The sequence below is a fragment of the Lissotriton vulgaris genome, chromosome 11 (genome assembly GCF_964263255.1).
Source record: "Lissotriton vulgaris chromosome 11, aLisVul1.2, whole genome shotgun sequence".
NCBI classification, from domain to species: domain Eukaryota; kingdom Metazoa; phylum Chordata; class Amphibia; order Caudata; family Salamandridae; genus Lissotriton; species Lissotriton vulgaris.
Window position 1 is genome coordinate 375,148,100 of NC_141699.1, and position 15,175 is coordinate 375,163,274.

Here is a 15,175-nt window from a genome sequence, read left to right on the forward strand (position 1 = left end):
TTACCCTACTACTGGTTTCGGGTGCTGAAATAAACAACAAACAATGCCTGGGACCCTAGAAAGCATCGCAAATGTCTCTGGGGGAGCTCTTACCATTCATATTAGGAATGCACATTTTCATAAATATTTTGCAACTGTAATTTTAGCAAGATAGCGATCTTAAAAATGACTAACAAGGGGAGACAAAGCAGCATCAGAGTGTATTGCCTTCAATACACCAATATATAAAGCTGTGGATCAACAGCATGAAGTTTAAAGGAGCCCGCAGTATTCTAGTTTAACAAGTTAAATATTAAATGTCTATTTGTGTCTAATGCCAATGTCCTCCTGCTATTCAACTACCCACATCACTTTAACCAAGATATATTAAACTTCAAGAAGTTTAAATAATATTTCCAGGCTTAAAAATGTTCCTTAGAAACCAATCAAAGGTGACCATTATGTTGCTACCCTCATCTTGGCAGTACAAGTAATTATATTCCAATTAGTCATTAGAGAGATACAGTCACACACAGCTTCAGTAATTTAGATTTATTATAATGAATTTACAAAAGAAAATACAAATAAAACGTCTTAAATTATTATACATTTCAGTAAAAGGGGAAGTTCGGATTCCTTTTAGTGTACTGTGGTAGGTCACTGGTTTTAAATATAGGACTGCCCTGGGATTGAGATGCCTATCCCACTCCCCACTATAGTACTTCAATACGCTGTCATGAATTTGGGGTGATTTTTTTAAATTTCAAATCAAGATGAATAATAACCCTCCTTGGTCTGAATTTGGCAGCATCAATGAGGCAAAGGAGAAAATGGTGGGAAAGTAGTAGTTATGGGTCATGCATATGGTGTGGTGAACCCTAAAACTTCAAACATTTGCAAAAAGACAAATACAACAGGAGCTTGTTAAAAGGGAAACAAAGTATAGTTCATCTATCCCATATGCCGTCCAATTTACAAAAAGATCAAACGGGACCACATCAACCTAGTTAGAGAAAAAGATATCACACACAATTACTATTATCTACATCTGGGGAAAATTCTCTCCAAAAAGGCTATACTGTTTGACGGGAGGGGAGGTGGGGTGAGGGTTAACACAAAGAGAGAAAAAGAGCCTACACAGAGCGAATGAATAGTTACACAGATATAATAACTCAACTACATTTATTCTATAGGCTTCCGGAGATCAATGTGTAGGAACTGTGTGTTGCTATTTATGAAACTGTAACCCCTTTACATCTTATGCATCAAAAACTAAGCTAGAAGTGACCTGAGAGGCAGAGACTGGTGACTAGAGGAATAGGAATTATTCGAAGAATAACTGTTTGTTCGGAGTTACACTAGCGTCCCATCATTGCCATCTTGTATGAATATATCATCAAGCAGAGACCATATGAATCAAGCAGTAGGTTGGTAATTAATGACTGACTGACCTAACAGAGTACCCAAGCTGCAATTGCCATGGGCAGTAGTAGAAATCATGAGGAGCGGCCTATGTGCCTGCTCTAAAAAATTCTGACATTTTGGGAACCTCTTCAAATTTCTTTAAAGGTGTGGTTGTTCATCTATACAAATTTCTTTTAAGGTGTGGTTGTTCATCCATCCCCAATACCATCAGAAAAGAAGATGTCTTTGGTTGTGTTAACAAGGTACTCAGCAGCATAGATGGGGACTACGACAAAAGAAATCTGTATGTGGGGGGATTTTTTTTCAACTGTTGCAAAATAATACCTAGATCATACAAAATATGTGCTCCTTAAAAAGGAAGGAGAATTTCTTTACTTTCCTAGAGGAGCAGATATAGCTTCGACAGCAGGTCAGTGACTAGAAATCTGGCAACCAGCTTTGACTGAAACAAACTGACTTCCTAAAGAAAGATGGAGCCTCCTATGTGCTGCAATCTTTGTACAACAGTGGCTCAATGGAAGAGAAGATATAACTATGAACATCTCTGAACAGAAGATGAAGATGACAATCACCAGGGTACCAAGCGCAACCACTACACAGAGGCTTTGCATTTAAATCTTTTAAGTGGTCAACCGAAGGGAGGCCCCCTAAGCAAAAGATTCCCAAGGAGACAATAGTGTTAATTTCCAAGTCATATGGGGCATGGAGGATTCTGCTAGACTTGACTGCACATTTTCCCTTAAGACTGACAGTGAGAATGGAGAGGGAAGCTAAGGCCAGCTCTCAAAATTCTATTGCCAGTCAGCTGAGTGGGTGGATAAAACCTCTTCTGCAAAGCCAAGACACAATTATATTGAGCTCCATCATGCTGCCATTAGCATTTTAACGGTGGGTCTTTTGCAGCCACACTACAAATATCCGTGGTTATCAAAGACGGGCCAAGAGGGAACGCCACACTGTTTTTAGAAACTCTAGGAATTAGTTGCGATTGTGATAGGAGAGCTAAAAGGATGAAACACATCACCTCTGAGAAGAATATCTTGTGGGCTCACCACGAAAGACTAATCATACGATTAGGGAGATGTGAAGCACATTGATCAGTCTTTCACATGGAACAGCTCAGTTGCAAGAGGCTGTTAACACCAGAAACCTCAAAGTACTATTTACTAGTACTGTGATGAGCATGGGAATCAAACATGGTCTCTCAGGTCCTCTAGAAAGGATAAAACAATGTTCTATATTAACCTCCAAGGCAGGCAAGGTTCTCAGAAATTTCTCAGAAGGTTGCAGGGAAGAGTTGAGCTGCCTACAGAAATTCAGTTCTTAGAGATACTGGGAAACCAAAAGAGACCTTGTAGAGAGAAGCACAAGTTGCCAAGCTTCCAGCTCCCCATCACCATCACAAAAATATGTTCAGCACTGCTATCCTTCCTATAGAACGAAAGTAGGTTGGAAAATGAAGATTAAGGGTCAGAGGATACCAGGCATGTCTAGAATGCATGAGCAAAATGATTACTGAGATCTAGCAAAAGTCTAATGAGCTTGAAGGGGCTGGAGCAGCTCTTCATTATAGATAAATTCCTCCCACCCCAGGACAATCTCACCTTTCTGACTGGCATAGCTTGCAGTCAGCCCTTCTCATTAGCCCTCCAACAGGCCTCTTGAATGCCAAATTCGAGTTCACTACAGTGTCTCTGTGTATCTTTAAAAGTGTCTCATTTGCTACTGTAAATGTATCTGGGAAATGCCATCTGTGAAACAAGCACTGACAAGAGCTGGTGGACTGTCAACGCCACAAGTCGTTGCCAGAGGCATTACAATGGTCAGTAACCCTACATGAAAAAACACAACAGGACCTGGCCTATAAGGCTGATGGAGCAAAAACAAAGATGCTGCACAAGTATTTGTCCTTGCATGGTAGCGATAGGAGCCGAATGAAAATGGTAAAACAAAGGGTGAGCAGCTAACCCCGGACGGCCTGTTAGGTTTTTAAACTCCAAAAGGTAGTGTTTGTCCCTATCCAAGATGTCACAACATTGGCACCCACTGAAAATGTGCAGGAGCCAAGCATAAGAGGTACTTGTACTAGGACACAGTCAGGGGCAGTAATAAGTGCAAACAGAAAGAGACAAATAAACACAAAGAAATAGACACAGAAGTAACAAAAGTGATGGGGAGGGAAATAGGCAAGAGTAAAAAAGAGAAGGCAACGGAAGGAAAATGTGCTGATACAACTAGAACATTGGGGCAAGGGGATGGATGAAATAAGTTAAATGGAAAATTAAACCGATAACAGAAAGAAGGCCAGACAATGGTAACAGAGGAAAATCAAAGGTGGTAACATTAAGAAGTTACGACGAAGCAACAGAGACAGCATTAACAGAAACAAGATATAGAATGTGATAAGAGAAGTATCGGATGGCAGTAACAGATGAAAAGGGACAGAGACAAGATAAATCAGCGCTAAAAGATGAAAAAGGGGGAAAGATGTTCTATATTGGGAGGGGGGTCAGTGAAGTAGCCCACAAAGGAAAAAGGAATAGCAATCTTGTGCTACAGGTGCAGAATAAATATGGATTTTGTCCACACCTTTCCCTCATTCTGCCTCAGTGAATCAATAAAACTCTGGCTGTACTAGTTTGTAGTATGTCTGGAGCCCCAGGCCATTGGCACAACTGGGTTGAATACTGCAACTAGTGAGGAAATATACTCCATAAGTAGGTGCTGTCTAAGAAGCAGAAAGCATCTACTTGGGGCACTGCTTAAGACATGCCAGAAAGTCTGGGCTGTCTTACATAAGACGAAGGGAGAGAGCTAGAAGGTAAGTGCTTGCAGCTGCCAGTCATTACCATTTAAGCTTGCCAATAACAACAACTGTAGGATAGTACTACAGTGTGGGCATGTCCCAGAGTGAAGGGAGCGAGCCCCAGTATGAAAGGGGCAAGTTCCAGCGTGGAGGGCCTAACTATTAAAAGGTCTTCCGGTGGATGGCACGTGCTCCGTCTTCTTCATATTCTTTCTTTGACACCCACATCTTCTTAAATGTGTCCAGTGAGGCCAGGATGGAGCCCCTGTGGGAAAAAGGAGCAGAAAGGAGTTAAGGGCACAAGAGCAGGTAGGGCAGCTATGTTTCAGATCTGGGAGAGGACAGTGACAGGCAACACTGCAGGGGTGCAAGAAATAGCTCAAATTCACCAAAGCAGGGGAAGGTCAGGCAGAGAAGGCCAGAGTCACTGCTGAAGGGGTAGTAAGTGCTTTAGTCAAAGGTTTCATAACAGCGTTAGTATGCACATCATTTGAGTGCCAAGCCAGTGTTCACGAGTCAGAGGGATTGATAAGGGAGTAAAAGTGCCAAAACAGAGGTAAAGATCACAACTGCTGAGGTGAGTGCACAATGCGATGCAGAGATCCTCCACCTCAGGTGCCAGTAAATAAAAAACAAAAAGCGAGAAAAAAATAACGTGCTTACCCAATCCAAGTGGAGTACAACCTCTCCTGAGGAGCAGAAATCTGCAAGAAAGAAGAACAATTCTGACTACATATTTGTTAAAGGGGCTGGCACAGTTGACAGAGCAGCTTCATAGCAAAGATCAGGGAGGACACCACTGACCTGGAGACAGAGTGTGGTACTTTCCTTATTTTTTATGTTTAAAACGCTTATTAAAATAATACATTGCACACAGACACAGAAACACAGGCAACCAACTTCTTATGTAAGACAGTTTGAACCAAGCAGCCTGAACAAAAAGTCCAGTGCATGTGCTTGGAAAGGCAGCATCTTGCCATACCCAATTTTTTTCGAATGCTTGATTATTTTCTCACTTGCTAATCTAAGAGTCATATAGAGGTACTCCACATTTTGAATTTGCAGTTCAACAGCTCAGTTAGACTCGCTGACAATGTGAATGGAGAGCAGGGTTAGGGGGTGACGGGGGTACCCAAAACATGCCCCTATTCTGAGTGGTGAGGGCATGATTAGTGGGATTCTAGTGCAAGAGTACAAACCTTTTTACCTGTAAACTTGTGGGCAAATTGCCTAACAGTTCTCAACAGGACAGGTCCAACTAGTGCACCATAATGGAGGTTGCTTACCTATTTGGGAAATTCGTAGGTGGGCATGTGAGTGTTGTATGTGCATGTCTCACAGTAGAATAAGGAGCTGTGGAGTGCAGAGGGACACTGTACAAGGGAACAGAAGGAAGTGGGTCCTCTGCAGGTGGCCTTAGTCCTGGATGGACATGGCTACCTCCATCTGTGTGTGTTCTGTACACCATAGCCCTGAAGTTGCATCTATCTGTTGGATAGGGTTACTTTCCTAACAGCAACATTGAATGAACATTGTTTGATCAAACCCATAACCTTCTGAAAGCCCAATGTCCTCTCAGAATTAAAGAAAAAAAACATTAATGCAATGTTTAGACTGCATGCACAGTCTATCTTATCTATAAAAGCTCTCCCCTACCTTAAACCCTTTTCTCATCTATACTCCTCAGTCACCATTACGCCCAGGGACTCATCCCTTTGATCAAGCTCCATTCAACCGAGACAGCGGTGTCTTTCTACTTTAAATGCATCTAAACATTCCACCAGTGTAGACCACCGTTGTTGCGCCAACTCAACCTTCCCTTAAATAATATCTCGACCTCTCTCCCCTTCCCCACTGCTGTCTACATCAAGTCGCCAAAATATTTGCCTTCCCCTACCCTCAGAGTCCTGTAACAATAGGCTCCTCTCTTTCGGACATCACATAATCCCATCACAAGTCCCAAGTTATTTCCAGGATAGGATATGCATACTGTATTAACAAGTGCAGCTCAGTGCATCAATCTACCAAAGGCACATTCCTTATTCAAACCCGAGACAGCCTATGCAAAGACTGGATAGGAGCCTTGACTAAATGCCATTAATTTAATAACTGCACCTTATTACTACATCACATTGAAAATCACAGCACATCAAGCACCTACACCTCCAATGACTTTCACTGTTACTTCTAAACTAAGAAGAAGAGAAGCCTTTGGATCTATACAATCTATTGCTCTTTCTATTGCTCTTCCTTCTGCGGGAGATTTCCTGGCTGCTCCTTTGGTCATAAGCGCCTCGAGACCTGTAGGTGAGATGGCGCTATATAAGCTAAAGTAACAATAACAATAGTACTGTTATTCCACTCTATACAATATTACCTATCAAAAGGGTTCCTTGCGGAACTCAATATTTCGGCAACATTAAACACATATGTCGGTGAATCAAAAACCAAACCATCAAAAGGTATGACAATATCCCTATTATCAAATGGACTCGAGGCAGAACGCAATATCTCAGCAACACTAAACAGGTACGTGGCTGAACCAAAATTCAAAACCGAACCAAAGGTATGATAAATCCCTGTAGTAAGCCAGTATTGAAACAAGGTTATCAGATTGTTTCTACTGGCCAAAGTGGCCAATTTATATGTGCTATTGTCTGAATGGGTGGGTCGATATGCTGATATGAAACTGATTTAGTTGATTGATTGATCTCATAGTTAAACTCTTAAAGTGTGCTACTGTAGAAGCTGCTCACCAGGAAAGCAACACCGTTTGCAGCCCTAGGCCAGCAAGACCAAGGGCCCGATTTAGATTCCAGCAGACGGGATAATCGTCACTGTTGTTACGAGGTAACCTGCCAGTTGAAATATAAATCCCACAGGATATAATGAGATTTATAGTTTGGCAGACGGGATATCAGACACCGTTGTGACAGAGTAACCCATCTGTCAAGAGCTAGATCAGTCCCTAAGTCTCCCCAATATTAGGCCTTTTAAAGATCTTTACTGCCATTTATTTTTAAACTTGAATAACATTTATAAATCGTGGCTGGCAGGGCCCCACCCACACCGAATGAGTAGAGATGGCCAAAGACAGACTAGCACATGAGTGAGCTGTATCTCAAGAAAACAGACACCTGTCAGCCATTCAACCACCAGACACTTTGGGTCAAACCTGGTGCCAAAGGGGGATTGAAAACTGATGTCGGATGGGAAGAGACACGAAAGCTACACAGTGGCAACATTCTGCGAAGGAATGGGTATGTGACTGCCCTGCTTGGAAGATTGGTCCTGCAAAGTTGGTGTTTATTTGTCTCATCTAATTCCTAAAACGGAATCTTAATGTAATGGACTACGATTTACTCTGTTTTAAGTTTCAATGTCAAGAGGTATGTTTTTTATAACCTTGAGGGCAACGAGATACTGATGGTAGCATTTATGCTCCCAATGTGGAACAAGAGCAGTACTGGGCCCGCTTCACTGGGGTATTAGCACACTACACTGTGGTACTGTGGCTACTTGGGGGAGAATATAATTGCACCCTTGACATTGGATTAGACAGATCTCACCCCCGGCACACTCCCCCGCACTGAAACAGACAGAGCTTTTTAGAAAATTGGTTGCCCAGTGGTCATTGGTATTTGCGTGGCGAGCACAGAATCCAAACATTAAGGTATATTCATTTTACTGTGTCCCACACAACCTCAGGGTTTGAATCGACAGATTCCTCTGCTCTGCGGGATTGCTCCCCCAAATACGGCACATTGCCTACCTAGGCAGGGTTTTGTCCGATCATGATGCACATACCGTGATCCTTAGATGGCGGCCGCCACATCCCTTGGTACCCACGTGGAAATTGCCCCAAGACTGCCTCACTGATCAGGCGTTCTGCCATGCACACAGTGAACACATTCAGGAGTATTTTGCATTCAACGCGAACACAGCCTCATCCAGATCAGTGGAATGGGATGCATTCAAGGTTGTGGCAAGGGGACACTGTATCCAACACCTAGTGGGGGTTCGGCAGGTGCTACAGAAGTCACTAAGAACCGCAAAAATGCAATTAGTGGGCCTCACAAAAAAGCTAGATACGGGGGAGGTCACCCTTGCGCAGGTGGCGACTGCAAAAACAACATACGCGGAAACCGTTGACGACCATCGTAAATACAATTTCAGAGCGTATGCTTCCCGAACACATAGAGAGGGAAACAGAGCAGGTACACTTCGCCTGGCTCGCAAGACAAGACACGGACAACCCGCCCATCACAGCACTACAAGACGCAGCCGGTACTATAAAAGAATCACAAGTAGATATACTGCGCATCTTTCACGACTATTACACAGACCTATTACACAGACCTCTATCGCGCCCGCAACAGTTATCAGACTTGACATTAACACAATTCCTCCACTCCACTCCCTTGCCCGGCATTCCGCCGACGGAAGGTAAGGCGCTAGACACAAAGATAAGCTCCTCGGATGATACTCACGCGATCAGGGCGTTGGCGCGCCGTAAAGCACCAGGAATGGAAGGCTTTCCCCTTGAATACTATTCTGCCTTTGCAGGTCAGTTGTCACCACAACTCGTACACATGTATGACGATGCATTGAAGAGAGGCGAACTTCCCAGCTCGCTCAGAGAATCTACCCTGGTAACGTTTCTCAAACCGAACAGAGACCCCACACTCCCGTCTTTGTATAGGCCTTTAACTTTGCTCAATGCGGATTGTAAAATTTTAGGGAAAATTCTAGTGGACCGCTACATCCAAGTCCTCCCGCAATTGATACACCAAAATCAAAATGGCTTTCTTCCCAGGGGCAATGTGTCACAGAACATACGGAGACTCATGTACAGGATAGAGCGCGGGACCACTTCCCACAGGCCGCATGCCTTATTTTAGACCTTGAGAAGGCCTTCGATACGCTCATGTGACCCTATTTGTTTGTGACCCTTCGTAAGATAGGTGTTGGCCCGACTATAATGGCATACACGCAACTCCTTTATAGGGGCCTCACACTAGGGTGAAGGTAGGAAAGTAAATTTCGGCCCCACTTGCAGTGGAATGGGGCACGGGGCACGAGGCAGGGGTGCTTCTTGTCCCCCCTGCTTTTCACCCTGGTGGTGGAGCCCATGGCCATTCGCCTACAGTAGGAGTGCGACTCCTTGGGTATCCCAATTGCAGGCACGATCCATTGTGTATCGTTATATGCAGACGACCTACTGATCTATGTGCGAGACGTCGTGAGCGATCTCACGCCAATATGGACAATACTTCACACCTTTGCTGAGGTCTCCGGACTCAATTTGAATTGGGGAAAATTGACGATCTTTCCACTCAGTCCCCACCTTGCTCCATCGGAAATCACAATAAGACCTCAGGCCCTAGGTTGGAGCGCTGCTGCACCCCGATATCTAGGGGTGAGACTGTACCACTCACCTGAAGACCTCCATGAGGGGAACCACCGCAAATAACTAGCGGGACTTCGTGCGGCAGTAGCCTTTTGAGTGGAGAAGTGTGGCTCAATGGTTAGAGCGGCAGACCTTGATGCAGAGCACTGGCCAGGGACCAGGGTTCGATTCCCGCCTCGGCGGGATCGGGCTTAAATTCCTCGGACCGGATATTCTCGCCTCAGTGCCGAATCTAAGCATGGGCCCCATGATGCAACTCTTGGCAATAGCTTGCTTAAGCTCCACAACGGCCCCCGATACACAAGGGATGCCTGGTTTCACCATGGGATGCCCAGGAGTGGACACCTCATAAGGAAAAGCCAGGAGGGGTTCCCTTGTGGTAGGAGTACAAGCGCCGGGATGCTTACGGGTTACTGTTCGCGCTATACAAATACAACACATTTACATTTACATTTGAAAGACCCTGCCCCAGGCACCCATAGGCCGTGTAGCCTTGGCAAAGATGATAATGGTCCCCAGGCTGCTGTATGCCTTTGCCAATCTCCCGGTGATACCGCCCGCGCCTTCTTTCAGGAGCTAGACACATTACTCACGACATTGATATGGGGGGGGGGGGGAGGGCGGCAGACAGAGTGGCCATAAAACCCTTTACTTGCCCACAAGACAGGAGGTCTGGAAGCCCCATCCTTCGAGGCATATTTTCTGGCGGCTCAACTCCAGTGGCTATCCCATTGGACGGCAGAATGCCATATAGAGGAGACATTTACTAATGACGGTCGGATAACTCTCCCGGCCATCCAGAGACTATTGCTGCCGGATACCAAGCCAAGCATACACCGAAAGTCAAGGGGTATACCCCTATGCTCCCCATTGCTCCCATTAGTGGGATTCCCCAGAAAGAGAACTATTACACATCTGAAGCCCTCCGGGTATGGACAGAGCAGGAGGTGACAGAGATGGGGGCTCTGTTTGAGGACGGGCAAATGAAAACGTATGCCCAAATGTGGGAAAGCTACGATCTTCCCAGGGGCAATTCCTGGTGCACAGACGGCTAGTGGGCAGTGCGCAGGAAAGTTGGGATCTCACCGAGGGTGATCCACCGACGCACCCAGTGCTCCACAGAATCCTTCGTATGGGCAGAGGCAGACACTTAGTTACCTGGCACTGGAAAGCAATAAGGGAGCTAATAACGGCCCCACTACAGGCCCTATGCCAGAAGTGGGAAGATGAGATAGGGTGGGTACTTAAGGAGAAGGAGTGGGAAAAGGCCTTAGAGTACCCAAAGATAGTATTGCGGAACGCACAATTCAAAAACATACAATTCAACATTCTGCACCTCGCCTACTTAACGCCGCATAAACTCCATCAATACTACCCAGACACTCCTTTTGTGTGCCCCAGATGCCAAACACTCGAAGCAAACTTCAAACATATGTTCTGGGACTGCCCCGGGCTGCAGCCATATTGGGGTAGAATACACCGGGTTTTGGAGGCGACGGTCCACCGTATGCATATCACCTAGTGGGAGGCCTGTGCCCTAGGAATCTTCCGCAGGCAGAAGACAGAAAAGGTGCAGTGCGGCTTTGCATCCTTGGCTCTACTCCTGGCAAAACGGGGGATAGCCATGTACTGGAGGACCCCGGCAGGACCCCCAGAGGCAGCCTGAATTGGAGGGGTTAAAAAATGAGGGGCAGCAGAAGAGGCCATATTGAGAGGTGGGGGGGATTCGGAAGCACCCCAGCTCTATGGAGTGGGCGCAACTCTTATTCCAGTTTGCGCAAGAGACAACACAAGACGATTCACCCAGGGACTCACCAGTACAGTCCCAAACACCATCCCTATCCCCGATGGCATTACCAAATACCATGGTGCAATCGCTGCGCGTCAATGAAAGACTAACCACGTCTCAAGAACCCACTTGACTAGCTCCCTGATCACAGCAGGGCACCAGGGCCCCATTGTAGTTCTCCCTCCCCTCCTGACTTGGACACAGTAGACACGCCATGGACATACTGGCACCTACCACATAACAAATCCCAATCACGCCATATCCTTTTTTCCAGCAAGCGCCCCGGATTCCCTCTCACCCCCTCCCATCCCCGTTCTTAGTTCACAGTTACATGTTCACTCTTTGGCTCAGAAGAGTAGGAGATTAAACGTTGGGAGTACACACATGGGCATTAAGCAATGCGGGACACCAGTGTGCAGTGGGAGCCTATATACCAACCCATACCACCGCGGAAACCCACTCAGGCAGGCACCCAGCGTTAACCACCCTACTACACCCCGCACCAGATTCCTAACAGGATAACACCGTTGTACGATGTGATAGCTCTTGCTTGACATGGGTTTAATATAATGGACTTGCTGCTACATAATGTATCCATATTATTTGACTGCCTGTATGTATATGATGTACCATCTAATTTGCACATGCAGAATGTTGTACCATGGAGAATAAAACTCTCAATAAAAAAGATGTTAAACAAAAAAACATGAGGGCTATTGCCAATGAACATAGGCAATATCCTGTTGCCAGGCATTTTAAGGAGTTTCATAATAAGAAAAGTAGCCTTCTGCGATTCTGTGCTTTAGATAGAAGTCCAGTGTCAGAAAGAGGAGGCAACAGAGTAAGAGAACTCAGAAGCCTGGAGTCCAAAATTATAATTAAGATTGGTACCTTATCTCAGATGGGACTGAATAAAGATGAAGAACTATCCGTCTTTCTAGGCTAATAGTTACATCTAGGGAAACTTTGTCCATTCTACAGTAATATTCCATTCATGTTTATCGTATGCCTGGTTTGTTTGTTTTATTGATGGCATTATATTTAAGCGATAGTCTCCTACAAAAATTATAATTGGTGCAAAGATATCAGCATGCCATGTTGAGGAATACAAAAGAGCTAACCCAGTGCCTATAAGTGGCTAGTCAGACAGACAATGGCTGAAACAGGTAGACCCAAAATCTATTCTATGTATATTCTAAGCTATAGGTTACTTCACTCTGACAGCTGTGCTGTCAAAACTCAGACGTAAAAATGGCAAAATATCTGTGCGTCACAGGATGTTATTAAGCATTCCCAGATCTGATTTTGGTTTGTGCTGCACAATTACAAATTATCATACCTTTATTTTGACATCTTTTGGGGCAAGTTTCTTTACTTCGCTGAGTAAGCGATCGCCAAAACCTGAAAAGAAGGAGCCAATGAGTTTTAGTATTCATATCAAGGACATGTAAGCTATCACAATTAAGTTATCATCTACAGGTGCCTCAAACTAACACAAGATGAACCCTCCAGCAGGTTTGTGATGATTTAAGGGAGCAGAAAAACTATGTAGTCCCGTTATGCCCAGAAACACACACTACTTTGTTAAAACAAGTCCTCAGATTTTAACTTCTATTCCATTTGTCAAGATTTTTGTAAAGGTAGACTGATCGCCTGTTTAGACATTTTGAACGTTTCCAGCGTTTTTCTAAAGTATTGCGTGGTTCCATAGAAAAAGATGGGATGACGGATGGCATGAGGGATTTTGCTGCTGTACAGGCAGATCTGTGCCCTATAAAACCTAGGCTGTGATGTAACAGAAAGGGTAGTAAAATTATACAAGGATCTGGGTGTGTAAATTAGAACCACAGGCTATTATCCAAGGCCAGGTTGTCCCTGCAATGCCACTGAAACCCTCCAAAGAATGTAATGTCCTACTTTAAAGGCACATATCAATCCCTTCTCCATATTATAAGCCCAAGGGGCGGACAAGTTATAAGCTCTTTTCTCTTCCACTGCTGAATTTCAAGAATGTCGGGTGGCATCATAAGTCAATCTGACATTTCCTGAAGCTCCAGCAAATACTAAAGTAATGCATTTTTCTTTCCTCTGCAACTTTCACTGCTATAAGGCTAGATTCTATGTCTTTCCATTCCAAGGTAATGTGGAGTGTTTTGACACCCAATGTCATTGAACTTCGGAGTTATACCTAAATTGTGTTGCATAATTGATATTCATGCCTGCACAGTGATACCAATATCTCAGAATTCTTGGCAGGTCTTCCAACTTCGGGGCTTTTTAGGAGTATTAAGATGCACAACACTGGCTCAGTGTGCATAGGAAACAGCGCAGGAACCTTTTCGGGTTTTGCCCTAACTCTATACATCTCGATTCATTAATCCATCCAGTGTCTTTTATGGGGTTTTATAAGCGAGCCAAAGGGAAGCTTTTTCAGAAATTGAATCATCATAACATATGAATATATCATGCACGGCAAGCAAATGGCACCTCATGGAACAAAAATGAACACACAGCTAAGTTACAATCTAAGAGGTTCACTTTATAGGAAATAAAATGGGACTGAACGAAGAATCATTGGAAAACTGATTTCCAGTTTACTATACCTTTAAACAGTGTAGAACCACCCGACAGAACGATGTTGGAAAAAAGGGTGCGTCTTAGGTCCATGTCAGACTTCTGGATGGCAAATGCCAGCACCTCATGGATTCCTTCACTCTCGTCCCCAATAAGATCTGGTCGGAAGAGCAGCTCGGGCGCCCGGAAACGGGCTGGCCCAACCTATTGGAGCACACAGGGTGAATATCATGACTGGTACTCAAGGGTAGCAGGTGACTCTGGCCAAGAAGTTACTCGAGCTCTGGAATACTCACATCCAATGTGCTTCCATCTGGCAGCGTGTACTGCACCTTTTCTGCCTCCAGGCTCTCATCTTTCTGAGGGTTGATGGATAGATAACAAGCTCTCTGGGCCGAAACAAAGAAAAAGACTTGTGAGTAGGAAAACAAAAGCAGTTGGCATTTCTTTTTCTCTCCAGTCCCACAACACCCTAACCTTTTACAAGATTTCTTATCTATGTCAAAGATCATTTTAAGCCAACATACAGCCGTCTAAACACCTTTAAGTACTTCTGTGAAGATGCTAGTAGTTATTCACCTCCTTTATGGTCTTCACCACTTCAAACTCTGCTGAGGTGTGGAAGTCATAGCCCTCCTTTCGCAAAAGTAGCCGCAGATATTTGGACACATCCCGACCAGCTACATCCACCCTCATAATGGAGTGCGGCATGGCAAATCCCTCGTAGATCGGCACAGCATGTGTCACACCATCTCCTGCATCCAACACCACACCTGTGGTGCGGCCTGTGGCATAGCTGCAACAGAGAGAACAAGTGGAGTTATACCCATTACAACAAAGGCGCAGATAAGAGCAAATGCCGGACTGCATTCTCCCAGACTCCCAAGGCAGAACTTACAGACTGAGTACGGCCTGCATAGAGATGAACAAAGCTGGCACATTGAAAGTCTCAAAGAAAACCTCAGCTGCCCGCTCACGGTTCTTGCTTGGGTTGAGAGGAGCTTCCGTCAACAGAACAGGATGCTGGAGGAAGAGAGGATGCTTAATGAAGTAGCTCGGTGGTTAGGAAAGATAATAATCTAACAGGCCATATTTGGAAGCAAAGTATTTTTTACATGCAACATTGTACCATGTTTCAAGAATTTAAGTGATCATTTTTGCATTGTTACAGGTCAAACAAAAAGACAACAAA

General features: G+C 44.6%; 1 protein-coding gene across 1 annotated transcript in view; it reads right to left on the reverse strand.

The window, feature by feature from the left end:
* Positions 1-516: 516 nt before the first annotated feature.
* ACTR1B (actin related protein 1B) overlaps positions 517-15,175 on the reverse strand; it is a 60,916-nt gene continuing 46,257 nt past the window's right edge. Inside the window, exons 5-11 of the mRNA XM_086943358.1 lie at positions 14,882-15,006; positions 14,563-14,779; positions 14,280-14,372; positions 14,013-14,187; positions 12,749-12,810; positions 4,874-4,914; positions 517-4,475 (exon numbers count right to left, since the gene is read on the reverse strand). Of these exons, the coding sequence (XP_086799484.1) occupies positions 4,373-4,475; positions 4,874-4,914; positions 12,749-12,810; positions 14,013-14,187; positions 14,280-14,372; positions 14,563-14,779; positions 14,882-15,006 (816 nt within the window). The 3' untranslated portion in view covers positions 517-4,372. The remainder of the gene's footprint in view (positions 4,476-4,873; positions 4,915-12,748; positions 12,811-14,012; positions 14,188-14,279; positions 14,373-14,562; positions 14,780-14,881; positions 15,007-15,175) is intronic.